At 40.7% G+C, this 27,884-nt stretch overlaps 1 protein-coding gene across 4 annotated transcripts; it reads left to right on the top strand.

Moving 5' to 3' along the window:
• Window positions 1-757: 757 nt before the first annotated feature.
• LOC120951038 (uncharacterized) lies at window positions 758-23,880 on the top strand. 4 transcript variants are annotated; one of them, XM_040369524.2, is made up of 5 exons: window positions 760-1,120; window positions 1,190-1,439; window positions 2,094-2,173; window positions 3,067-3,270; window positions 3,347-4,091. In XM_040369524.2, exons 1-5 carry the CDS (start codon window positions 1,070-1,072, stop codon window positions 4,049-4,051), a joined length of 1,290 nt encoding a protein of 429 aa, XP_040225458.2. In that variant the 5' UTR covers window positions 760-1,069; the 3' UTR covers window positions 4,052-4,091. The 4 variants fall into 4 exon arrangements, with proteins under 4 accessions (XP_040225457.2, XP_040225458.2, XP_040225460.1 ...); XM_040369523.2 differs by lacking the exons at window positions 3,067-3,270; window positions 3,347-4,091 and adding an exon at window positions 18,485-19,971 and having other exon boundaries at window positions 758-1,120; XM_040369526.2 differs by lacking the exons at window positions 3,067-3,270; window positions 3,347-4,091 and adding an exon at window positions 2,306-2,652 and having other exon boundaries at window positions 768-1,120.
• Window positions 23,881-27,884: the final 4,004 nt, after the last annotated feature.

Raw genomic sequence — 27,884 nt, 5'->3', positions numbered from 1 at the left:
AAAGACGGACGCCGGCAATAATCTCATTGCTGCTGCACAAGTTAGATTCGTTACTTGAAGAATGAATATTGAGTGAAGCGATTGTGAATTATCAGTAAATTGTGTAAAAATTTGTGTAATTCATCAATACAAAAGATTTAAAAATATACATATGTGTTTAAACCAAACAAATTTTGTTGTTTATTTCATCGATGACGCTTGCTTGAAAATAAAACACAAAGAAAAATAATCCCTGGCATCGTGGCATAAGGAAGCTGCTTAGGCGCTGTTTGAAAGACCCACATAGAACTTTGATGCTGTTTATCTACTGCAAAAGGCGAATTAGAGCAGCGATCTTTAGCGTGCCAAAATGAGCTGCTTAAGCAATTCTGGCTATTTGGGAAGTGTCACGTCGGTTTGTCGGTGGTTTTAGGGCGGTCACCTGTGAATCGGTAGGCATATACAAAATCGGTAGGAATACAGATACAGTGGAGCACCGATTATTCGGGCTCTTCGGGACTCGCACGGATAGTCGAATAACACGGATAATGAGTCAAAGTATTTATTTTATCACAAATTCCTGGTTTGTTTTAGAAATTATTATTATGTTTCAGTAAAACCAAGCCAGTTTTATAAACTTCATATTTTTTCAATGAGAATATTTAAAATGTGCCATGAATTATAGCGTATTTTGTTATGAGAAAATGCTCTGGTAACCGTTATTTCAAATATCCTCTTCAGTACTCAATGTCATATATGTATTGAACTGTCATTTTTCAACAGCACGGATAAACGGACAACCGGATAAAAGGTACCCGTATAAACGGCGCTCCACTGTAATTCGGTATTTCTGGTCACTCTGTCTGCAGTATACAAATATCAACAATAGAGTTGCTGCTGTCATTCTGCCCAACTGTTTCCCCATTTCTGAAGCGACTGTATTTCTCGGTAAACAGATGCAGCTCTTTTGTTGGTTAGTCGCAAAAAAGTTATTGTTTTCGGGCCAATTACGTTGAAACCTGTTCAATTATTCGCTACAGTGACAATCGGTGGTTCATATTTATGCTAGAGTTTTCCTGCTCCAGACACAATGGAAAAGATTCGAACCAAACGTGCAGCAGATTCTGAACACGGTAAAGCGGTAAGTTCTTTTCAAATGCATTGGAAGATCTCGTTTATCCATACGCTTTATATTCATTATCTTTTCCAGTATCCTGTTGGGGTGAAGATAGTAATAAAAGAAGAACCGCTAGACGACGACATCTTGCATGGTCATACACAAGTACTGCGTGAAGAATGTATGGTAGAAAGTCAAACCGGCGACGGTACTTCGGACAACAGCGATGTTCAAGATCCATTACTAAATCTTGCGCCCCAAACGGATGTCAAGATGGAAAACTTGGGTGCCCTAGGAAACGGTATTGGAGTGGCAGAAGAAATCGCTAATGTTGCTGGTTCAAGTAAGTTTGAATAAGTGTTTTTTTTATTGTGTTAATAAGTAAGTTTGAATAAGTCAACAGTAGCATACATTTTACAAATGAAACCCGCCTTAGAACGAAATCTTAAATTCACCTTAAATTCTACTTTTTTTTGCTATGGATTGTCTCTTTTTGCCACGTTCAGCTCTATGGTAGTCCTAAATCACAGCCGGCGTCGGGTCCAAGTCAATCCGATAGTCAATAGTCTTTTGCTGGGGCAAACAAGTATCGTTGGGAACAACTATACTTCAACCACATGCATAGCAGCGGTGCGCAGGTGGAAGAAATGTGTTCTCAGAAATTTAGTCGATGACTTAAATCTCATCGCACACACAAACATATTTATATACAGCAAACAAGTTTACATTATAGCAAAAAAGCTCTGTTTTGCTTCATGTATATTTAGTTGAAATTCTACTATTTGGGTTGGTGACGCTGGAGGAACGGCTAGTTGATTAAAATCAGAGTCTCTATAAACGTGTAGTAGTTTAGAAAGAGTAACGATCGTCCTGTTAATGTCCAGTTAAGGGAATATCGATCTCGGTTCCTCTATAATACTGTCCTAGCGCTGAACATGTTATTCATGAATGTCCATAAAATATTCTAAATGTGTACGTTTATATTTTACACTCGCAGGTGCAACAAAGAGAAAGCATAGTGATGCAAACGAATTACAAGACGATATTGGTACTGCGAAGACTAATCCTCATGAAAACGTAAGTACGTTGGTTAGTAAATGTGTTAAAATGGGAACAAAACTTGCGGGAAATAAGTATGTTTTCTTTTTTTGATTACCGTGTAAAGTATATTAAAACAGGATTTTTCGGTACAATTTTCATTATTCAAAGCTATACTTCGCTCGCGAAATGTTTATCAACAGCTGTCACATCTGTGGTAGGAAATAGTGGAACTTAGCACGAAATCGGCAGACAGGCAAAAGATATTCTACTTATCAGTACCGTGGAAGCTGAAAACAGTATTTGCATTAAAATAATGTTTCACTTCGTGGACATGATTTTCAATATGCCTCAATTTACATTGAGATTCACCGAACTTTGTATCTTGTTGAAAATCATGTTGAAGAACAGTTATTGTGATGCAAATACTTATGCTTACAGTATTTTCATGGTATTTTTTTTAATATGAACAGCTTTTTTAATCACTCTTATAATGTTTTTCAATCAGTATTCGCATCACAATATTTTTTTCAGTTCTTTAACATAATTTTCAACACGACACAAAGAACTGCCAAAACTCCTGCATCCAGATTGTAGTGTGTTGAAAATCAGGTAGAAGAACTGACGAATATCGATGCACAATGCTGTTCACATTGGAAAGTGACTCGGAAAACTCTGTATAACTTTCCGTTTGGCTCACGTTTGAAAATCGATGTAGGATTGTTCTCAAACCGAAAGATAGAAATTTGCATTAATTAATCCAAACGGAGACAAAAATTGCTCCAACTACTTTACGCCAACTTCCTGCAACGACAAACAAAATCAACATTTTTGTGCCCATTTATTTTGTGAATGTGTGAACTTGGTGAATAAATTTAAGTAAAAAATGTAAGTATTTAATGAATGCTTATTATTAAACATCAATTTCTTAGGGATGTAACATTTGTCCTAGCAGGGAACTGTGGGATGCAAGAACCACCAAAGTTCAGTACAAAAAGATGATAGATATAATGGAAACTGCACCCGACATCGCTCGTGCGCTATTCAGAGGAAGCCAAACCCAATTTTGGGAGGAACTAACCACCCAACTTAACGCACTGGGACCCCCGGTTAAAACCGTTGGAACGTGGAAACGGGTAATTTACGAGATACCCTGATTTGGAAAATAGTATCATGTTTTTGATGTATCATTCGCATCCTTCCACTTTTCAGGTATGGTTTGATTACAAGTGTGCTGTAAAGAAAAAGTTACTCGATAATAAAAATGCGTTAGCAGCAACAGGGTATGGTAGACGATTCGGCACTAAAACATTGAATGAATTGGAAGAACGCGTTGCTACTATCAGCAACTTAAGATCCATCGTGGTAGGAAATGGTAGACCTCGGTATGAAATCGACAGACAGATAAAAGATAATCAATTAATCTGTAACATTATAGCAGGAAACAAGAACATCACTAGTGAGGACAGTTCTGAATATGAAAAGGATGACGATTCACTACCCACAAGCTTAATAACTAGTCGTAAACGCAAATACACTGACATTGTGGTAGGACATAGTTTAACTCAGTACGAAATCGGCAGACAGGCAAAAGATACTCAGCGTATCAGTAACGTGGAAGCTGAAAACAGTAACATTACCAGCGAGGACAATTCTGAACACGAAAAGGATGGAACTCCTGCTGTACACATTTCACGACCTACAAGATTAAAAAGAAGCCGTAAACGTAAAAATACTGAAGCGGTTTTACAGCAAAATAAGGAGATGCTAGTCATGATGAAAAGATTTGTAGAAATTCAAGAGAAATCCTTCAAGTTACAACAAAAAACGAATGACCTTCTTACCGAATGTACTAAACAGCTTACAGTCTGCAACAATCTATTGGCAAAACAAACCAATATGTCAACCAATCCTTAAAGAAAAAACTGTACAAAATATATAAGCTAATGAGCAACAATTATTCAGTAGTATTTATTTGTTCAATTTATAAACTTTCGCAACTAATAGTGGAACAGGCGGTTGCCGAGATACACTGTTAATCGGGACCGAAAACGACTGCAAAATACAGCGTATCTCAAATTTCCGCAGAAGTCGAACTGCATGGTTTTTATTTCACTAGCTTTCGTGTTGTTTTGCTTGACGTGATAGATTTTAGACAATAACTCTATTGTTGGATATAATTCGGACTCTTGTTCAGGCGTATTCTATTCTGAACATGAATCGAGTTGAGACGAGAAAATGACCTCCAAAGTGAATTTTTCCATACAAATGAACTCACAAAATTCTTCAACTCGACGACTCGAGACGACTTGATTATGAGTATAGAATACGCCTGTATATTTCAATTTTAAACCTTCTTGAAAGAATTATGAAAATTTGGTTTAACTAGTTAATTTGGCCAGGTTACAGGGCTACGCAACTAAATTTAAAAGATCCCCTTTACTGTAAAGAGTACACTGAAATCAATAGTCTCTAAACTGAAATAAAAGTAAGTAGGGGAAGGTAGGTAAAGACGAACACGTTAAGGGAAATGGTAAAAATCTAAGGATATATAAGTGCAACGACCATGAAAATGTGCATACATTATCTTACACTCATGTTTTATCAGAAAATGTGTTGAAACTTCTAAGTTTCCATCAATTTTTGCGTTTTTTCATGAATGAAAACATGATTTTTTTCGTGCAGTTTTGAAATGTTCGGGTAAGACGGACACCTGATATGGGAAACATGGACACCATGAAGGGTAAGATGGACACCTATAGAAAACGTTGGAAATTGAAGACTTTTACAGTATTTTTACAAATTCTATCGCTTTTCACGTCCTGGTACGTTTATAACCCAATTCTTGGCCAATTGCAACGACGATTCATTCAGCCGTGAATTTTGGAATTGTGAGCACCGCTTCTAATAGAACGTAGAATGCAGAATCTAAGGCATCTTTTTAATATCGAGCACTAACAGTGGACGTTGCACCAGCTTACAGAACAACAATTTGAAACTTCGCATTAGAAAATAATTCCGCGGAAAGTGCGCGACCACAGCATATTTGAGGGACTTGTTAATAGGTCCAGCCATTTCTTACATTGAAGATTGAACTTTTTGAAACCCATTCTGTAAACCCATAGAATCTCTCATCTATTCCTGAACGATTTGATATCAGTACTTTATCTTTTTTTATTAAAGTTGTCCAAGTCGTGACAAAATATTGGATATCGTGAAGAACCTCATCAGCGTCGAGCGAGTAATATCATAACGCATGACTGCTATTTTGACCGGAGTTTCATTTCTCGCTTATTTATTACTTTTTCTAGTTGTGTAATGGTTTATATCTTCAAAATACCTTTATTTAAGGTGTTTGAAGAAATATATTCACCACCAATTGATTTAAGAAGTGAAATAACTCAACAAATTCGGTGTCGATCTTTCCCTATGACAAAGTGTCTGTCTTTCCCGCGTTGGTGTCAGGATGTTTAAACCAACAAAAAACAAGATTTTTTAATACTTTCATCATCGTTCTTTCGCCAGTTTTTTGCTTAACAATCATGACAAATCATTCATGTAATAAAACTTTCGAAAATATAAACAATGCAAGTTACAGAGCATAAGACCCGCAGTAATCAAATTAGATCCACAAAGAAGCGCATGATTGAAAATTTGTTTTGTTCGTGAAATTAACCATTTTTGCATATATTACACGAAAAATGTTCTCAAATGTGTTGTTTTACCTTCAGTTTAGATTCTACATTGTTGAGTTACTCGAAAATTACCGGTTTCATACATTTATGAGACGTGTCCATCTTACCCGCAGTGTCCGTCTTTACCTACTTAACCTGTGGTGGATTGCTTATATCAATATCTTAGTTGTAATCAAGTAGCCATTGGTTACAGCAACCGTGGTTACACTGAATATCAAATAAATGTAGTTAGTCTGTGTAGTTCACTCTTAGAACGGTGTACATCGTCTTTCAATCGCTCCCACATTGGTGACCCCGACGGGATCTCCGGATTGTTATTAGTTCTCCTAACTCGAAAATTCGTGAACGAACATGTGTACCGAAAACGTTTCTAACGAAGAAACTCCTCTGCTACTGCAGCCGTTTCGGTTTCGGCTTTGTTCTTAGCAACACATACGTAGTACACATTGGTGTCCTCATCGACGGCATTATTTTGATCCAAAAATGGATTTTAATTAGTTCAGATTTGGTTTAGTTTACAATAAGAAATATTTTGAGTGCTTTTTGAGATATTTCAGTGCAAATAACGAAGATTCTAAGATTGTTTGTGCATTAGGCAAGTCGTCAGAAAGCTTGTTTGGGGAAATGTTTTCACCCATGCTCTCAAAAAGTGACGTTCAACTTTTGCTATGAAAAACAGGCTATGAGACCACCTGATCTTCATACATTTTGATATTGTCGCTAAACTCGAACAATCCGTGCTTTGTCATATCGCTGATTATGTAAAACAGCCTCCTGCGACAGAAAAATTTGAAGCCGTTAAGCAACGCCTCATCTCTCGATTCGAGCTCACGGAACAAGCCCAAATGGATCAGTTACTTGGATCGTATGATTTTGGAGACCTTCGTCCTACGCATCTTTTAACGAAGATGCAAGAGCTTGCTGCCGAATTGAATGTGAACGATTCCTTGTTAAAAGGCCATTTTTGCCAAAACTTCCAGCTAATATACGAGCAATACTTAGCATGCACGATGGAAATCTTTCGAAGCTGGTGGAGATGGCAGATAAAATGATAGAAATGGCTCCTCAAACATCAGCTGTCATCCATCGGTCTGAGCAAAAAGATACGACGAAAAATTTAACAGAAAAAGTTGCCGCCATGAAAGTACAACCACGCCAAATGAAAGCACGGCAATCTGAGCGCGGTCGATTGCGTTCGACTTCTCAAAATCGTACCAATGAAAACAATATCGGTTGGTATCACCGGAAGTATGGAAATCGAGCTAAGCGATGTCGAAGCCCTTGCCAGTATCATCAGCCAAAAACCGCTAGATTTCCGCTCATCCGAAATGGGCGAGGTGGGCGGATTAAGAATCAGTCGCCGTCTGTAAATCTTCGACAAATCTTCTGGTATTCGATTCTTAATCGACACGGGATGTATCGATAATACCTGCATCCAAGATCGAGAAGACTCGAGAACCATCGCCGTTTTTACTACATGCAGCAAACGGAACGAAAATACGAACGTATGGGAGCAAGTTTGTTTCAGTGGATCTCGGACTACGCCGAAAGTTTTCGTGGAATTTTTTGCAAGCCGACGTTACTTCTGCAATTATTGGTTCCGATTTCCTCGCGCATTTTGGTCTTCTTGTAGACCTTGGAAACATACACACCGTTTGTGGATTATCGAAATCTTCGGTTTTTGGTGTAACAACTATAGCAAAAGATCGTCCTTTTCGAGACTTGCTGGTCGAATTTCGAGAAATCATCGCCCGCTGATAATGCGGACTAAGGTAAGACATTGTTGTTACGCCTGGTAACAATCCGTTTATTTTGGTAGCTTTACAGACTTTCTTGCAACTGGCTCTCGCGTATAGGGGTTTCGCCGCACAGTTAAAAAAATAGTCTTTCTTCTTTCGCTTGACTTTTGCTACTGTCCCTTTTACGATGGCGGAATTTTACTCGATCTGATCTCCTTGACCTTGTTTGGCCTAAAGTTGGCCGTAGATGAACTTTCTCCTAATTGGCCCTAATGTTGGAGATCTAGCTGTCTCGTATTTTCGTCCTTGTCTGTATGTCATAGCGCCATCTGAGGGATTTGTTGCGACTTATTCGTGCTATTATCAAGATAGCTCGATATATGTCAACATTCGCCTGACAGATCTCGCACGAATTCGATATCATGCCAACAGACATAATGTAACCCATCACATTCAAACCACTGGTCCTCCAGTTGCTTTCAAATCACGTAGAATGCCTCCAGACAAATTTCAAGCCGCTAAAAAGAATTTGAGACTATGATGGAACTCGGGATTAGTCGCCCTTCCAAAAGCAGTTGGGCAAGTCCACTTCATTGCGTACCGAAAAAGAATGGTCAATGGCGCTTTGTCAGAGATTACAGCAGTTTAAATAGAATAACTGTGCAAGATCGTTTCCCTGTGCCACAGACGCATTATCCAGAGTCAACACCATCTCAGCTTCTTCAACAGTGGATTTTTAATTATTATCAAAAGCGCAGCATGACGATCCAGAACTACAGAAGCTACTTGCTGATCGAACTACATTAATGAATTTGTAGATAAGATCATCTGTTTCAACTGATGAATTGTTGTAGGGGAAGTTAGGTAAAGACGGACACTGCGGGTAAGATGGACACTTCTCATAAATGCATCAAAATGGTAATTTACGAAAAAATCAACAATGCAGCATCCTAACTTAAAGATAAACAACACATTTGAGAACATTTTTGGCAATATATATGCAAAATTGGTTAAATCAGCGAACAAAATAAACTTTCAATCATGAGCATTCTTGTGGATCTAATTTGACTACTACGGATCTTAAGCTCTACAACTTGTATTGTTTATATTTCCGGAAGTTTTATTTCATGAATGGGTTGTCGTGATCATTAATGAAAAAACTGGCGAAAGAACGAGGATAAAAGCAATACAAAATATTGTTTTCTGGTGGTTTAAACATTCTGACACCAAAGCGGGAAAGACGGGCACCTTGTTGTTGGGAAAGATGGACACCGAATTTATTGATTTTTTTACTTCTTATATCAATTGGTGATGAATATATTTCTTCAAATATCTTAAATAAGGCTATTCCGGTGCTATAAATCAATCAGTTACTAGAGAAAGTATTGAAATAAGCGAGAAATGACACCGGTCAAAATAGTAGCCATTCGTTATGCTATTACACGCTCGACGCTGATGAGGCGCTTCACGAAATCCAATATCTTGTCACGACTTGGACAACTTAAAATAATAAAAAGATGAGGCATTGATACGACATTATTCAGGAATAGATGAGAAATTCTATGGGATTACAAACATCAAATGTGGAATTTTGACATGGTGGAAAATGGATTAAACTATTAACAAGTCCCTCAAAAATTACTGGGGTCGTGGTCTTTTCGCGTAGTAATTTCCTTAAAGGCAGTTCTAGACTATTGTTCTGTTTAGCTGGAGCAACGTCAGCTGTAAGTGCGCGATATTTCAATAATGCTTTAGATCCTGCATTCTACGATATATTAGAAGCGATGCTTACAATTCCTAAAACCACGGCTGAATAAATCGTCGTTGCAATAGGCCAAGAATTGGTTTATAAACGTACCAGGACGTGGAAAGCGATAGAATTTGTTAAAATACTGTAAAACTCTTCACTTTCCAACGTTTTCTACAGGTGTCCATCTTACCCTTCATGGTGTTCATCTTTCCCATATCAGGTGTCCGTCTTACCCGAACATTTCAAAACTGCACGAAAAAAAACATGTTTTTCATTCATGAAAAAAACGCAAAAATCGATGGAAACTTAAAAATTTCAACACATTTTCTGATAAAACATGAGTGTAAGATAATATATGCACTTTTTCAAGATCGTTGTACTTATATATCTCTAGATTTTTACCATTTCCCTTAACGTGTCCGTCTTTACCTACCTTCCCCTATTATGATGTGTCGGATAATGTACATGTTAGACCGTATGTACCAGAGAAGTTACGGTTACATGTTCTTCGCAACATCCATTGCCTTTCTCTTCCCGGTGTTCGAGCAACGAGAAAAATTGTTGCGCGAAGGTTTGTTTGGCCTTCAATGAATCGAGATGTCGCCCGCTTCGTCAGATCTTGTATCGATTGTCAAAGATCGAAAATCCATCGGCATACATCTGCGGCGCTCAACGAATTCAAGCTTTTCAAAAGTAGTTTCCGCCATGTTCATATCGATTTGGTTGGGCCACTTCTGACGTCGAACGGAAAGCGGTATTTATGAACGATGATCGACCGGTTTAGTCGTTGGCCGAAAGCAGTTCCTTTGCCAGATATGCTAGAAGAAACAGTCGCAAAAGCATTTTGTGAATGTTGGATTTCTCGGTTTGGTGTTCCAGAAACAATCACGACAGATCAAGGACGACAATTTGAATCCGAATTGTTCACGGAATTGACACGGTTTCTTGGGGCTCTCCGTATCCGTACTACAGCGTATCATCCCGAAGCTAACGGCCTTATCGAGCGATAATCGAACATCGAACGTTAAAAACTTCGCTCACCTGTGTCGATTCGAAACGTTGGTGCGATAAACTGCCGTTGGTCCTGCTCGGTTTGCGAACTGCTATCAGGGAAGATATCGATTGTTCTGTTGCCGAGATGACATACGGACAGCCACTACCAATTCCTGGCGATTTTTTGGAACCCTCGAAGACCGAAATTCAGAGTTCGCCAAACTGCTTTGCCGGACCATGCAAAACAAATCGGACCAATCAGAAACTCGCATCATGACAAACGATCGGTATTTGTTCCGAAGGACTTGCAAAGTTGCAAAAGCGTTTTTGTTCGAATCGATTCAGTCAAGCGGCCTCTTACACACCCATACGAGGGAACTATTCAAATAATGGAAAGACATGAAAAGTATATGCACATAAATATGAACGGTGAAAAACGAAGGATTTCCATTGATTGTATTAAACCAACAAATATTTGCGAGAAGGATTCGAATGAGGATGATGAAAGAACAAAAGTTACGCCATCCGGTCACCGTGGATTGGTCTTTGGTGGATTGCTTATAGCAATATCTTAGTTGCAATCAAGTAGCCATTGGTTATAGCAACCGTGTTTACACTGCATATCGAATAAATGTAGTTAGTCTTAGTTCACTCTTAGAACGGTGTATATCGTCTTTCAATCGCCCCCACAAACCCAAAACCAAAATTCAACCCTTACTGGTCCTGAAACCAATACATCACTTTTCTGGTTCAAGGTTCTGCATCTGGTTACTGAACTTATGTCTGTCCAAAAACAGATGATACTTAATCCGTACCAGCCCTATAACCTATCATGACGCGTACTGGTCCCGGAACTTATCATGAACCAATGCCGGTACTGGTACCGATTATGAACCCTAAGCGGCCCTAGCACCAATCATTAACCCATACGGGTCCTGAAACAGATCATGACCCCATAAGGGTCCTGGAACCGATCATGAATCCTTACCGGCCCTGCAACCTATCATGAACCCGTACTGGTCCTGGAACCGATCATGAACCTATACTGGTCCTGGAACTAATCATGAACCCATACTGTTCCCGGAACCGATCATGAACCCATATTGGTCCTAGAACCAATCATGAACCCAAACGGGCCCTGCAACCGATCATGAACCCATACCTGCCCTGGAACCAATCATGAACCCATACCAGTACTGGAGCTTAGCATGAACCTTTACGGGCCGTGGAACCGATCATGAACCAAAACTGGTCCTGTAACTGATCATGAATTCATAACGTTCCTAACTGTTCCTAATCGGTCTGAACCTAACACGAACCCACACCAGTCATTGAACTGAAAGGTAGCCCATAAAGAATCTGGAACTGATACTGAACACATACTGGTCCTGGAACCTTTCACGAACCCAAACCGGTCATAGAACTGAAAGGTAACCCATTATGAACCTGGAACTGATATTGAACACATACCGGTCCGAAAATCCGGTTTGAAAAGGAACAATTCCAGGAACTGTTGAGGATTTGGATTCGGAACGATACTTGGGCCTGGTTCAGGTATGGAACGGATACAATTCCAGTTTCAGTCAACAAACTATAGCCAGCAGTAAATGTGCACCGTAGGAATTAGCATAGGAAATAGCGTAGGAAATATAGTAAAATTTGTATAGTGATCCTATTTAACTAGAAGAACGTTTAGAGTCACGATACAGACCGATTTGTCCAATTCCTTTGATGGTTGCGTCGGAATACCTGAAGTAGTCGTCCTCAGTCCCCTCCTTTTCATTCTTTTCCTAAATGATTGTGTCTCTACCTGTCTTTCCGATAGTTTTCTGCTCTATGCAGATGACTTCAACATCTTTTCCCCTGTATCCCCATCTTCCGATTGTAGTGTTGTCCAAAATGCCCTCGACTCGTTTTCTGTATGTCGTTTCTAACGGTATTCAATTGTGCCTCGATAAAGGTTGTGTTATTTCTTTTGGCAGATCCCACAGGATCGTCCATAATTACACACTGTGCGATATTCCTATTAGCCGTGTAATATCGGTTAAGGACTTGGGAATGTGGCTAGACGAGACGCTGCCGTTCAATGTTCATATTGAACACGTCCTTAACAAAGCCAACAAAACGCCGGGTTTAATTGTTAGATTGTCATCCGAGATCAGAGATCCAAATTGTCTTTAGGCTCTATATTGCTACTGGGTTCGGTCCACCCTGGACAATGCCGCCGTTGTCTGGTCCCCACCCAGGCTCGGTGGCGATGGCCAGGTTGGAGAGTGTTCACCGTAAGTTTAAAAATGTCATGAGTATCACGAGATTTTCACCAACGAAAACGATGAACATATCCGTGGTAGCTTGATGTTCATTGCTGATAGCCAATAAAAGTGCGTCATGACATGCTGAACACGACATGTGAATTCTTTAGTCCAACGCGATACTCTGACTGACAAGCTTAGCTTAATGCTGGCGCAAGCATAATCATGATTTTTTCTGGCTGTGAACAGTGCTACCAAATGCCACTGGTTCAGTCATCAACACTCATCGAAGCAAATCAGATCGAAACGAAGCTCAAATCAGATCACGTGCTTCGAAATACTTCACACCGACGTTCTCTTTCTCCCCTTCTCCTCTCTTCACCATCCTTTCACCTCGCTATATCATTATTCGTTCTTGCTCTCTAGCTATACAGGCGGTCCCCGAGATACACGGTACCTCTTATACGCGGATTCGGAGATACGCGGTTTTCTAAATTTGACAATTCTTTGAGCAAATTGTACTGATTTGACACATCAATTGCAAATTGCCAAATAATTTCCGTTTTAATCGAATGTTAAAAACTATTTCAAAAGGTTTAAAACAGTTATATTCAGTCAGAATCATATCAAATAATTCACAAAGTGACTAAAAACGCCCCCTACTTGCAAAATTACACGAAAATTTGTGATATTTTAGCTGGAAATCACGAGATTCGACTTACGCGGAAATTCGAGATACGCGGTATTTTGCGGCCGTTTTCGGTCCCCATTAACCGTGTATCTCGGGGACCGCCTGTATTGAGCGGGAGACTGAAAAGTTTTCGATCGCTTTGCGCTGCGGGTCTCTTTCTAACAAAAAAGCGACCGTGTTGGCGCAAAAATGATAATGGCCGAAAAATAGTTTACACCCACGTTCGCTTTCTCCCCTTTTTCCCTTCTTCCCCAACTTTTCATCTCGCTTTATCATTATTGGTTCTTGCTCTCTAGCTACATTGAGCGAGATGTTGAGAAGTTTTCGATCACTTTGCGCAGCGGGTACTCAAATAGCGCGTGGCCACGGAGCTGAAAAAATGTTGAAATTTTTTTTAACTTTGTCAAAATTGCTTGTCAACTGTAAAAAAGAGCTTTTCTCGTGGCCGCACCAAAAACATACACAAGAGCGAAAAAAGCTCCAACATCTGAATATCATCGATATTTTGTTTAAGAAGTACTAAATAGGTACATAAATCAATTAGAATCATGCATTTTAGCATTATTATCATAACAATGGGTCACAACTGCGGCAAATAGCTGTTTGTCTACGCTTTTTCACGAACGTCAAATTTTGTCAATTTTTGTCAACCTTTTTCCTGGCTGCTCCAGGTTACAAAATTTTGACAAAAGCTCAAAAAAATGACAAAAGCTCACATTTTGAAAAATTTGTCAGCATTTTGCCACTCCATGGCCTTTCGCTTAAACAGTTGGAGAATCAATCACACGCTTGGTGACATTTAGTTTAGCATCCAACTTTTGGTCACTCACTTGGTCACGACATTGTTGTCGGCGATAATCGCGACATTCTTGGAATATACTTGGCGCGTAAGCTCTAGCAACAAAATGAGCATGCTTTCTCCCTCTATCTGTTTTGATTATCTGTCGGGTCAAACAGAGCGAGAAAACATGCTCATTTTGTTTCTTGGAACCACTCGCACGCACCGCATATCTCCCGTGACCAGCGCGATGATCACCGACTGAAAATGTCGCGACCAAGTGACTGACCAAGAGTTGGTTGCACACAATGTCACCAAGCATGTGATAGTCGCACCAACGGTTTGAGGCTCGCCTCTGATCGTTAAAGTAGAGCTCGTGACGCTGAGATGATTTTGTTTCAGCCAGAATTTGTCATGCCTATGTCAATGACATTTTGCTAAATTGATCACAGCAAAAAAAAAGTCGTGATATATAGTGACTGACCAAGCGATGGTCGCAAACATGTCATGAGCATGTATTAGTCACACCAATCGTTCTGAGTATCACCTCTGATTATCACAATTGAGTACGTGACGCTGATATGGATTTTGTTTCAATCAGATTTTTTTATGACATTGATAGTGACATTTTGCAGCACTGCGTGTAGCAGTTCGACGCTTCCTCGGTAGTTCTCCTTATCCCATGCGCTTTCCTCTTCTTGGGCTTGAGCCTATTGAATTTCAGCATTCCAACATCCGAACATGGTTTATTGCTAGTATCCTATCCAACGATTCGATGTACATTTCCTCCTATCTTCCATTCCGCTATATAGTCCATCCCGTCGCCTGTGTCTCGAAAGCATGTATAGGCCGACAGACTGCGCGTCGTTACGCCAAATAGAAGAATAAAAAGAAGAAGTAGTATTCTGATCCGCTATGACTCGGCTTTTCCACTTGTACATATTTGCCATCAATAGGGACCCTATTGCAAGCGCAAAAGGTCATCCTTCATCAAACTGTTTTTCCTACCATCATCATGCTGTGGAGCGCATCTGAAATGATAGTAATACATAAAAAGTTTGATGAATTACAGGGTTTTCCATTCCAATTAACAACTGTCCACAGTCTACTAGAGCAATCCACGATTTGAAAAACACGATTGTCTACCACTTACAAACAAGTCAAGCCGTTTTTGGTACACTGTCCATTTCAATTTCACAATTGTCGTCTTCGAAAACGCACGTCAGATGTGGCACGGTTTGTTTTGGTTTTGGCTGGAACGTGTATCACTTAAAGTTGGGAAAGCTGGGCAACATGGACGTGTTAGGCAGTTTTATCTATACTTTAATTTGTCAATACAATGCAGGAATTTTTACATTAATCGGTGCTTTTACTGGTAGCCAATGAAAAAAAAATATTACAGCGTCCCAAAATAACTTAAAAACTGTAACGATCCAAGAATAACTGTAACCAAATGATAAAAATGCTTAGCACGTCCATATGGCTCAACTTTCTCAAATTCTCATATTCAATCAAGACCTGTTTATAGCATGGTTAAATTCTTACAGATAAGTGACTGCAGTGGTCCGAGATCCACTGAAACAAACTTGCTCACATACGTTCGTATTTTCGTTCCTTTTGCTGCATGGAGATCTTGGATGCAGGTATTATCGATACATCCGATCCCGTGTCGATTAAGAATCGAATACCAGAAGATTTGTCGAAGATTTTCAGACGGTGACTAATTCTAAATCCGCCCACCTCGCCGATTTCGGATGAGCGTAAATCTAGTTTGTTGACTGATGATACTGGCAAGGGCTTCGACATCGCTTAGCTCGATTTCCATACTTCCGGTGATTCCAACAGATATTGTTTTCATTGGTACGATTTTGAAAAATGGAACGCAATCGACTGCGCTCAGATTGCCCAGCTTTCATTTGGCGTAGTTCTACTTTCATGGCGGCAACTTCTTCTGCTAAATTTTCCGTCGTATCTTTTTGTACAGAAGCATGGATGACCGATGTTTGAGGAGCCATTTCTATCATTTTAATTGCCATCTCCGCCAGCTTCGAAAGACTTCCATCGTGCATGCTAAGTATTGCTCGTATATTAGCTGGAAGTTTTTGCAAAAATGGCCTTTTTAATAAGGAATCATTCACATTCAATTCGGCAGCAAGCTCTTGCATCTTCGTTAAAAGATGCGTAGGACGAAGGTCTCCAAAATCGTACGATCCAAGTAGCTGATCCATTTTGGCTTGTTCCGTGAGCTCGAATCGAGCGATGAGGTGTTGCTTAACGGCTTCATATTTTTCTGTCGCAGGATGCTGTTTTACATAATCAGCGATATGACAAAGCACGGATTGTTCGAGTTTAGCGACAATATGATAAAATTTTGTTTCATCCTTATGAACGCCGGCCAACAAAAACAGAATTTCAGCTTGCGAAAAACACAACAATGGATCGTTCTTCCAGAATTCCGGTAGTTTAACCGAAACGGCTGCAGTAGCAGGGGAAGTTTCTTCGTTAGAAACGTTTTTGGTAGACATGTTCGTTCACGAATTTTCGAGTTAGGAGAACTAATAACAATCCGGAGATCACGTCGGGGTCACCAATGTGGGAGCGATTGAAAGACGATGTACACCGTTCTAAGGCACTGGTCTAATCTTGTTGCGCGCAACATTGTTGCTGGCAAAATGTATGGATTTTGACAGCTCGCGCAACTTTGTTGCCAGCCAAATTCAAACCAATTTGATTTTTGTCTGGCAACATTTTCTATTTACCTTGGTCATGGTAATCGGGTGTATGAAATGACACAGCAGCAGTGTGCGTTTTGTTGACATCCGCTAAATTTGGATTTTAAGCATTTATAATACATTTTTTGGTGTATATTTCATTTTTTCAACACTTTAGTCAACAAGTGAATGATAAAAAATAATCTCTGAGCTGTTAATTGGCAATTTTTTTACGCTAAACAATGTCAAAGCGAAATGTTGCCAGCAACATTCATAGACCACCTCAGCGATATGTTGCCGAGCAACAATGTTGCGCGCAACAAGATTAGACCGCTGCCTAAGAGTGAACTACACAGACTAACTACATTTATTTGATATTCAGTGTAACCACGGTCGCTGTAACCAATGGCTACTTGATTACAACTAAGATATTGCTATAAGCAATCCACCACAATATTTTTCTGAACATGGTTACATGGATCATTTTAAGTGTATTGCGCATTGGCGGATTAACACAAGTGGGAGACCCTACGCGCTCACACGATTGTAGGCGTTTCTGAAGCGCAAGCGTCAAGCGAGAAGATGTATGAGGAATTCTAAGTTATAGAAGAATTGAGAAGCATTTTTTTGCAGAAGCAATTTGTGAGCGGGGGGACGGACCCATTTTCGGGGCCCCTCGAGACCTTGGACCCCACGCGGGCGCTTAGTTTGCGTAGTGCCTTATCCGCCCCTGGCACCAAGTCCAACGTGGAGAAAGAAAGATAAAAGGCAATAGAGAAAGAAGGCTGTTGTGAGCTAACCTGGCCCGGACTCATTCACGGCGGTAACTCACGGATGACAGCAAAGCGTCATCCGTCAATGTATGCGTGTGATCGATCAGGGGGTCATCGGTTGCGCGGTCACGGACGTTGACCGCCAAACACCAGCGCGCACCGAAGAACTAGCGGTCAGCAAGGAAGCGTGCTCGGAGCCAACACCGATTGTAACCAAGAGAAGTTGAATATATACGTTATAAGGTTTATTAGTAACGCGTGAGTTTTATTCGACCACCTCTGCGATCGAAAGAACATAAAAAAGGCAACATTAATCCTCGCCAAAAAGGAAAGTGTCAAAACAGGGCGATGTGGTGACGAGCATTACATTTTCATAGCCAAATGAAAGCGATTTCAACTAAAAACGTGTCAAAAATGTGTATATAATATGCATATATAAACCTAACATTTACGTAAAACAGAAAATGTTTACTGAAAGAAAGCACACACTTCCCTCACCACACACCCTCTATCCTTGCAGGCGGCCTACAAGGATTTTAAGGGCTGGGTCATCTGGTTCCATGCGTTTAGCATGGTTAGCCCACCGGAGCCTGGTGAGCTTGATACACTGCACGACAGTATCATCGTTCAATTGTTGTTTTTTTCAGCTCTTTTTTATTTAATTTGTTTTCAGACATGATTTTCAACTTGTGACATATTGAAAATCATGTTGAAAGAAATGAAACATAATTGTGATATAAATCAAATATGTCATGTTTGTTCGAAAATATTTCGCGTGCGCTAAATTATGCTATTCACATTGGTCTTGTATGTTAAACCTTATATTGATTAATTTCCTGCAACATCAACTTTTAACGCATGTGCAATTACATTTTCGAGATGGTGTTCATAAAATATCCCACTTTTGTACGATGTTAACAATCTGTTACATGTTTAACTTGTATCTTACTTACTCTCACTTTCACTAGTTAAATCATGGACAGCGGAGCGGACCAAATGTTGTTCCGCCGGTAACAGATGCTGGTAAACGTCGATCCCGCGGTAAGGTTAATGTAACGAGCAATCAAGACCGCGAACGAGTCATTGCAGCTAGCGATAAAGGATACTCACACAGCATGATCGCTGAGATGTTGGGCATTAAGCGGCCTACCGTCTATAGTATATTGAAAAAGTATTGGAAAACAGGCGAGGTTGAAGCAAACACACGTGGCGGTGTGAAACCCAAAAAGCTTACGGATGCGGCAATTTCGAGCATTCAAGCATGGCTGGACGAGGATTGCACGATATCATTATCAAAACTGGTTAAAAAAGTTTGGGAGCATCATCAAATTCAAGTTAGCCACACTACAATCGCTCGTGAGTTCTATCCTTTCTACTATTCGTTCAAAAGAATAAAGGTTGCCGCTAGCTCGAAACGGGGTGAAAACACCGAGAGCACTGTACAAGATCTTTTGCAGTATATATCATCCTACAATCAGCTGGTGCAACGTCTTCCCCGGGCCGCTATCATATTCGTTCATGCAGTGGCTCTCAATGTAAACCTACGTACGACCAGCCAATACTCGCCTGAAATGGCAAACAAACAACAATCCCGACCTGCAGCCTTGCGTACAAGAAACGTCGTAATCATATGTGCGATGAACCGCATCGGTTTAATTCATTATACCACCAGATACAGGCCCATCAACCAGCCAGTGTTTGAAGAATTTCTAAAAGATATGACACGAAGCCTGAATTATCAGCACGATGATGGACACCGACCAGTGCTTATATTGAATGGTGACGCCTTCCGAGGTTGTGCCACTAATTCCGAGGCTATTGCGCAAGAGGGGTACGAAGTTCAGTATCTGCCTCGAAATGCTCCCGCTTTTAATCCCATCGATAGCTTGATCGACACATGGAAGCAGATCATGAAAAGGGCTAATCCCCAAAATGAAGCAGAACTGATGGCAGCTATCGAACGAGGAGCGTCCTTCATATCGGATGGCGATTGTAAGGAGTGCTTCAACAAAATGGATGAATTTCTGAATGAATTTACAATAAAAAAGCAAGAAATGAACGATTGACCGAAAGCAGTCACGTTTGCTGAACTTATACTAGATTTAAAGGTTAGTTTAATACATACCAACATCTATGGAACAGCTTTCGTGGAGAACTGGCATGGTTATTAATGTGTTATCTATCATACGTGGATTTATTTATTAACAAAAATAAAGTTACCTAGTCTAGACTGGCCAAAAGAACTAGTATAAGCTCAAACGGACCTATCTCGCACATAATTGCCCTAGGTAGGATAGAAAGTTTATATGATACGAACAGGACTTTACGGCAAACGAGTGAATTAATAAACAAATGTTATTTAGCGTATTCGAATGTTGGATAATCTAGTACATCCTGCTTTTGATCGTATTAAAAAATTGCTCTGTGTGTTCAATAAAATCGTTTCTTTTCGATATTTGTTTGCATTACAGGAAGTTTCGTTCTTTTCCAGTAGGCGCTCGGTGACGATGTTCAGATGAGCTCCTGAAACTAGTGAGACACTGACAAGATGGTAGTGTTCATGTTTTTCTGTATCTGAATTAGAGCCCTTTACAGCAGTACGACGCTGGACAGAGCGTTAAATGGCAAAAGAGTTCACTAGGACCAAAGTTATATTAATATACTTTGATGATTGCGGATCGTAATGATCGTTAATGAGTCTGACATCGCCAACTTTGCAGGTTCTCGGTGCAGCAAATGGCTGTTAGGGGCACCATTCCAGCATATGACAATTACTTACTTCTCCGGCGCTACAACCGCTTTGCGGTCTTGGCCTGCCTCAGGAGTATCCGAAACCGCTCGCGGTCTCGCGCCACCTCAGCGGACCACGCCTCCTCTGTCCTTGTGGACGGCCTAAAAAGACTTTACGGGCTGGGTCGTCCGTTTCCATGCGTACAACATGGCCAGCCCAGCGGAGCCTGGCGAACTTAATACGCTGTACGACAGTGAGGTCGCCGTACATCTCGTATAGCTCGTCATTATAGCGGCTCCTCCATTGTCCTTCCACACATACGGGGTCAAGTATCCTGCTGAGCATCTTCCTCTCGAACGCGACTAAGAATGACCGGTTGGCAGCCAGCATCCTTGCGTGCAATTCAGCTTCCATACGATTGCCGTTGCTGACCTTTCACTTCAAACGTGCGTTCACCTATCTAGATTTTGATTATTTATTGGTAGGCCCGCTGATGTTGCCACCATCAGTTTGGTCTTTGCCTTGTTCTCTGACGCCTGCTCGATCCCTTGGTAGGCTTATGCTACATAGGAGAGCCGCAGACCAAACTCCAATCTACACTGGGTTGTTTTCGAATGCCTCGGCCAGGGGCCGTATCTGCATATCCCATTTTTTGTGGGAAATCGATATTCGGACATTTAACACATATAACTGATTCTGTAAGGCAAGTGATTAATGGATTAGTAGCGCAAAGAGAAGGAGAGAGAGCGCGTATCTTTCTAAGTTTTTTTAACTTGCACTTCGCATGCGATATTGAGTTAATTTAGACAATTTCGTACACAATGGAGACGCCTGGTACCTCAGATGTATATCAGAAATACCAAGGACCGTTTGGTTTTACTTCTCATATGCAAGTGTCTTTATTGTTAGACATGTTATTATTATGTACAAAAAGTTGCGCTTATTCTCTCCCTCTCTCTCTCTCTCTCTCTCTCTCTCTCTCTCTCTCTCTCTCTCTCTCTCTCTCTCTCTCTCTCTATCTCTCTTTCTCTCTCTTTCGCTCTTTCTCTCTCTTGTTGGCCTGCTCACGATAGGGCACGTCGATGTGACATGGCCCGGTCAACAATAATTATCCAGGATGTGCGGTCCCTGGCTGCAGCCTCCCATCCATGTACCCGTTCTCCTACAGGTCTCGCTTCACCTGATCCAGCCATCGAGTTCGGTGTGCTCCCCTGCACCTTATACAGAACTGGGATCGCTGTCGAACACCTTCTTGGTGGGGCATGAGTCTGCCATCCTCATGACATGCCTCAGCCATCTTATCCTGCCAGCCTTCACCACCGCCACGATGCTGTTCGCCGTACATCTCAGTAAGCTCGTGGTTCATCCTTCTCCTCCACGCTCCATGGTCGAACACACCGCCAAAGATGGTCGATACGTCGCTCAAACACGCCCAGAGCGCTTGCATCCTCCGCTCGGATGGTCCAGGACTCGTGTCCGAAGCGGACCACCGGGAGAATCAATGTGCGATGTATCTCACATTTCGTGCGGGCTTGAAGTCTTCTGGATCTCAGCAGTCGGTGAAGCCCATAGTATGTACGATTCCCCTGCACAACGCGTCTCCGGATTTCGCTGCTGATGTCGTTGTCTGAAGTAACGACCGTCCTTAGATAGCAGAAATCCCTTACTACCTCGAGATTGTCGCCGTCAACTAATACACTGCTTCCCAGATGGTCTGAGTCTCCGGCAAACAGGTACTTTGTCTTCGTCGCATTGATTCTCAATCCAATTATTGCTGCTTCGCGTTTGAGTCGGGTGTACACCTGGCTGTTGTCCTGCCGATGATGTCGATGTCATCCGTGAAACCTAGATATTTAAGAGACCGGTAGAGGATCGTACCACGGATGTCGTTGTCTAGCCCTGAACCTCGAATGACTCCTTCCAGGGCGATGTTAAAGAGCAGACAGGAGAGTCCGTCACCTTGCCTCAGACCCCTGTGAGATTCGAAACGATTCCGACGTCAATGGTACATCTATGGTGTCGTAGGCGGTAGTGGATTTGCCTCTGTTGTGGGCAGCCGTGAAGACCCCTGGACTTGCCGTGGTAGTTGTGCTACCACTGGTCAATGTCCACGGGACGACAGTGTGTGTCGTGCGCTCGGACAAGCAGGTGTTGCGAGCAGCCGTTCGAGCAGGGCTCCCGGCAGGGCACGGTACGGCTGGCGCGCGGCCGAGTATTTTAATGTGTATTGTGCTTGTCAGAAATATTTATTATGTGTACTGTTATATTAGTGTTTTTAATAAAGTACCTGATAAGCCAAAGACACAACAGCCTCCAACAAACCCAGCTTGGTAGCTATCGACAAAATTTGTAGCAAGGGTCGCAAGCCGACAGAACAGAATCTGGGACAGGATGTTGTAGGCGACATTACGGACCGTGATGACTCGAAATTTCGAGCAATCCAGCCTGTCGCCCTTTTTGTATACTGGGTGAATAACACCCAGCTTCTACTCCTCCGGTAGTTTTTCCTGTTCCCAGACTTTCACGATCAGCTGATGCATTTCGACGGAAAGCCTCTCCGGCCCCATCTTGAAGAGCTCTGCTTGTTGTGCTTATTATATATGCCCTAGTTCGCGTATGAATTTAGATGTATAAGCTTCGATCGTTACGCGAAATAAAACTATATGTATTCATTATTCAGTGACGCTGTTTATCATTTATCTGCGTTTTGAGCATGCTATTTAGTTAGCAAAGCCAACTAGCCAACCACTGGTCACCATTCGCAAACCCAGCTTCCATTAGCTAGTGACTGGTACACATCAACCCATTCACGTACGCTTCCACGGATACCATCTGTCAGCTTCCGTAGTAATCCAAGGCGCTGGGTCATCCCATCATCCTGAAACGCCTTTTTCACATGTTCCCAAGCCTGATCCGCTGTCCTTGCCGTCTGCACCAAGCTATAATTTATTGGCTCAATGCGTAGGCAAATCGTGGCCAATGCTCTCAGCGACTGTGAGTTTCAAGCATCGCCATCTGCTGGTGCACTCACTGCATCTCAGGATCCCAGCACGGATCAACAGCATTTTGGTTGCTAACGCACATGATGAATAATTTTATCTTCCTCGCAAACGTTCCATAGCTGGCATTGTCAGTTCGTACAATTCGTACAGTTCCTCTGCTTCCAGCAACCGCACCGTTGGAATTGATCGACAGCATTTTCCAAATGAAAATAGAGTCCGGTATACTATATTCTGCGAAAAAAGATTCTCTCACTTGCACTATGTGTACTTCGATTACGTTCCTGGGCCCATAACCTAAAGGAGTTGCAACTACTCTTGATGAACGATGTGAACGGAATAGTGTTTTATAGGGGAAGGTAGGTAAAGACGGACACTGCGGGTAAGACGGACACTTCTCATAAATGCATGAAAAAGGTAATTTTCGAGTAATTCAACAATGTAGAATCCAAACTGAAGGTAAAACAACACATTTGAGAACATTTTTGGCATAATATATATAAAATTGGTTGAATCCACGAACAAAACAAATTTTCAATCATGTGCACCCTTGTGGATCTAATTTGACTACTGCCGATCTTAAGCTCTACAACTTGTATTGTTTATATTTCCGGAAGTTTTATTTCATGAATGGGTTGTCATAATCATTAATGAAAAAACTGGCGAAAGAACTAGAATAAAAGCAATACAAAATATTGTTTTTTTGGTGGTTTAAACATTCTGACACCAAAGCGGGAAAGACGGACGCCTTGTTGTGGGGAAAGATGGACACCGAATTTATTGATTTATTTGACTTCTTATATCAATTGGTGATGAATATATTTCTTCAAATACCTTAAATAAGGGTATTCCGATGCTATAAATCAATCAGTAACTAGAGAATGTATTGAAATAAGCGAGAAATGAAACACCGGTCAAAATAGTAGCCATTCGTTATGCTATTACTCGCTCGACGCTGATGAGGCGCTTCACGAAATCCAATATCTTCTCACCACTTTTACAACTTTAAGCAATTAAAAGATGAGGCATTTATACGACCTTGTTCAGGAAAAGATGAGAAATTCTATGGGATTACAAAAATCCAATGTTGAATTTTGACATGGTGGAAAATGGAATAAACTATTAACAAGTCCCTCAAAAAATACTGGGGTCGTGGTCTTTTCACGTAGTAATTTCCTTAAAGGTAGTTCTAGACTGTTGTTCTGTAAGCTGGACCAATGTTAGCTTCGCGATATGTCAATAATGCTTTAGATGCTGCATTCTACGATATATTACAAGCGCCGTTTACAATTCCTAAATTAATGGCTGAATGAATCGCCGTTGCAATAGGCCAAGAATTGGTTTATAAATGTACCAGGACGTGGAAAGCGTTAGAATTTGTTAAAATACTGTAAAACTCTTCACTTTCTAATCTTTTCTACAGGTGTCCATCTTACCCTTCATGGTGTCCATCTTTCCCATATCAGGTGTCCGTCTTTCCCGAACATTTCAAAACTGCACGAAAAAAAACATGTTTTTCATTCATGAAAAAACGCAAAAATCGATAGAAACTTAAAAGTTTTAACACATTTTCTGATAAAACATGAGTGTAAGATAATGTATGCACATTTTCATGGTCGTTGCACTTATATATCCCTAGATTTTTACCATTTCCCTTAACGTGTCCGTCTTTACCTACCTTCCCCTAATAGGCTATTTCTAAATCAAGGTTTACTACCATCAATGATTACTTTGATAATCTAACAAGTTTCGCGTTCAAACCCTGTCGTGATTGTCTGTGTCCAGGCACCAGATGCATGTTCGGCCAACAGAGAAGGGAGTCAAAAGTGACGGGGGCGTAAGGTAGACAATTTCGGAGATTGACACCTTACCAAAATGTATTCGCTTATCGGAAACAGCAATTCGACAGTTGGCAGCTGAAGAATATAGACGTGTTCAAATTAAAGTGACGGTTAAAACAAGTGTGCGAAAGCCCAAAAAAAAAAGTGTTGTTCACCTCAGGTGTTGAGCTGTTTAAAAAAAAATCACATAAGGGCAAAGCGACAAAAACCACAAGAGGTGGTCACAAGGTAGGAGACATGGGGGTCCAGGACCCGGGAGGGGGCTTTCCCCTCGGGAATTATTACGAGCTGTTGGAGGGGCAAATTGATCCCAAAAGAAAAATGGGAAAAAATATTAAAAGGCTAGCTATTGGGAACGAGTGTTCGGAAGAAGAGGTCTTTTTAGTAATGGAAGCAATTAATTCAAACAGAGATTTGATCAAAGTGAACCCATTTTTGGTATCAAAAAAAAAAAAAAAAAAATAGAAAATGCAATTGGCACTAAAGCCCTTAAAGTATCTCGGCTGAGAGAGGGCAAGCTACTAATAAAGTAGCCAACAAGAAACAGGCAAACAAACTAAAAGAACTAAAAAAACTAACCGACGGTCGAGGCGAGGTAAATGTGCTAACAAAAGAACATCCAACCCTCAATACAAGCAAAGGTGTAATCCGATGCCCCGACATAGAATTCATGACGGAGGCTGAAATCATCGAGGGACTGAGCGAACAACGTGTCGTAGAGGTCAATATCCTCAAGAGGAAGGTAGATAACGAATTGAAAAACACACGTACGGCAATCATCACATTCAACTCAGGCAAAATACCTCGCATGGTCGACTTTGGACTGTACCCAGTAAAGGTTGAACTGTACATCCCTCGGCCAATGAGGTGCATTACTTGTATGAGATTGGGACACACAAAAAAATGGTGCAAGAACGAGAAAACATGCGCTAACTGCAGCTTACCGGTACATGAAACCTCTTGCAAAGAAACAAAATGCGTGTCATGTCGTGCGTGTCCTGTTTTCTTGGACGAAGTTGAAATAAATAAAATAAAGACAGAGAACAGAAATACATATGGAGAAGCCAAACGCATACGGAGACGTCAATGCCCTACCATCCCAAAAAATTACACAACCGAACACTCATACGCACAGAAGACTAAAGCAAAGACAAATGCTCCATCACCAAAACCATCCACTAGCAGAAACAGCGATACCAAAACTACAGAAAACAATCAAAACACAAACACAGAAAAACTACCAACAGAAAAAGTACACATCACTAACACCCTCACCACTCCACAGAACAATATAAATACATATATCACTAAAGACACAGAAATCATTTACGATCTGGATGCCCTATCCGATACCTCTATCGGGTCGAAGGACTCCATTTACGTTCAAGAGATTAATAATACTCCTACAACCAACAAATGCACAAAAACAACCGACACCAAAATAACAGACACAGACATGCACGAACCAAATTCAGACAACGAAAAATTCGAAATTTTCAACTAGAAAGTTTCATATACCAAAAAAAAAATTCAAATCCTCTACATCTACCAATATAATGAAAGGCTTTCAATATATTACAAGCCAATATACAAGGATGGAAGAATAATAAAGACGAGATAAGAGAATTACTCCTCAAAGAAAAAATAGATGTAGCATGCCTACAAGAAACGTGGTTGAACACCAACACATTTAACTCAATAAAGATACCTCAATTTCACGCCATTGCTCAAAACAGAGAGGACGGGTATGGAGGAAGCCTAGTGCTTATTCGCAACACACTCAACTACGAACAAATTGACATCATCGATCCTAACCCATACATACAAGTTGCGGCAATAAAAATAAAAAACGTTCGGGTTTAGTCATCGCTTCGATATACGTGAAACCGAATACACCTGCTCAGCAGTTCAATTCGCTATGTAATAGAATTTTTTCTAGACTAAAAAAAAGCAACCGAACAATTATAGTAGGCGACTTTAACGCACACAGCACAGAATGGGGAAATCATTACTCAAATGGCAAAGGAAAGTCACTTCTAGACAAAATCATAAAATCTAACATGAAAATTATACATAATAAGAAATGCACCTTCATTAATCCGGACCCCAATAAACGAAATTCGGCCATTGATCTCACAATAACATCGAGACATCTTTCAACAGTTACACAGAGAAAGGTTACCGACATGCATGTAGGTAACAGTGGTCATCGGGTAATAATATCCTCGCTAGATGAGACTCCATCTCCCCCAAACCAATGAGTAATTTATAATAACAAAAAAATAGATAGTCTAGTAAGAGTTTTACCATTTAAACAAAACACCAGCATCGACACTATAACTAGGGGAAAGCGGGGCAAAATGGGCATGTTAAGCAGTTTACTGAATATTCCATTGAATATGCCACAAAACACAATTATTCATGCATTATTGTATGCCTCCACTATTTATCTATGGATTAAAATTGCCACATAGAATGAAAACAACTTAAAATCATGAAAACAGTGTAAAATAAAAGTTGATGTTTTACGAGAAGCTATTTTGACACGCGGGGTAAAATGGGCATAGCCCTGGGGCAAAATGGGCATATGTAAACAAACTGTGAAACGTCAAAACACTGGGGTAAAATGGGCCACAACAACTGCGCTTAGGTAATGGTCTATGCTTTTGCGCACCGTTTCGTGAATTGTATTTTCGTTCTATCTTTTGTTTTGCTGGTCAGGAAAGCCCTTAAAATTCTTCCAAAAATATGTTATCAAAATTAAAACAGTTTTTACACGTTTAAATCTACAAAATCG

The sequence above is a fragment of the Anopheles coluzzii genome, chromosome 2, assembly GCF_943734685.1.
Source record: "Anopheles coluzzii chromosome 2, AcolN3, whole genome shotgun sequence".
Taxonomy (NCBI): domain Eukaryota; kingdom Metazoa; phylum Arthropoda; class Insecta; order Diptera; family Culicidae; genus Anopheles; species Anopheles coluzzii.
This window is presented reverse-complemented; position numbering and strand designations above follow the sequence as displayed.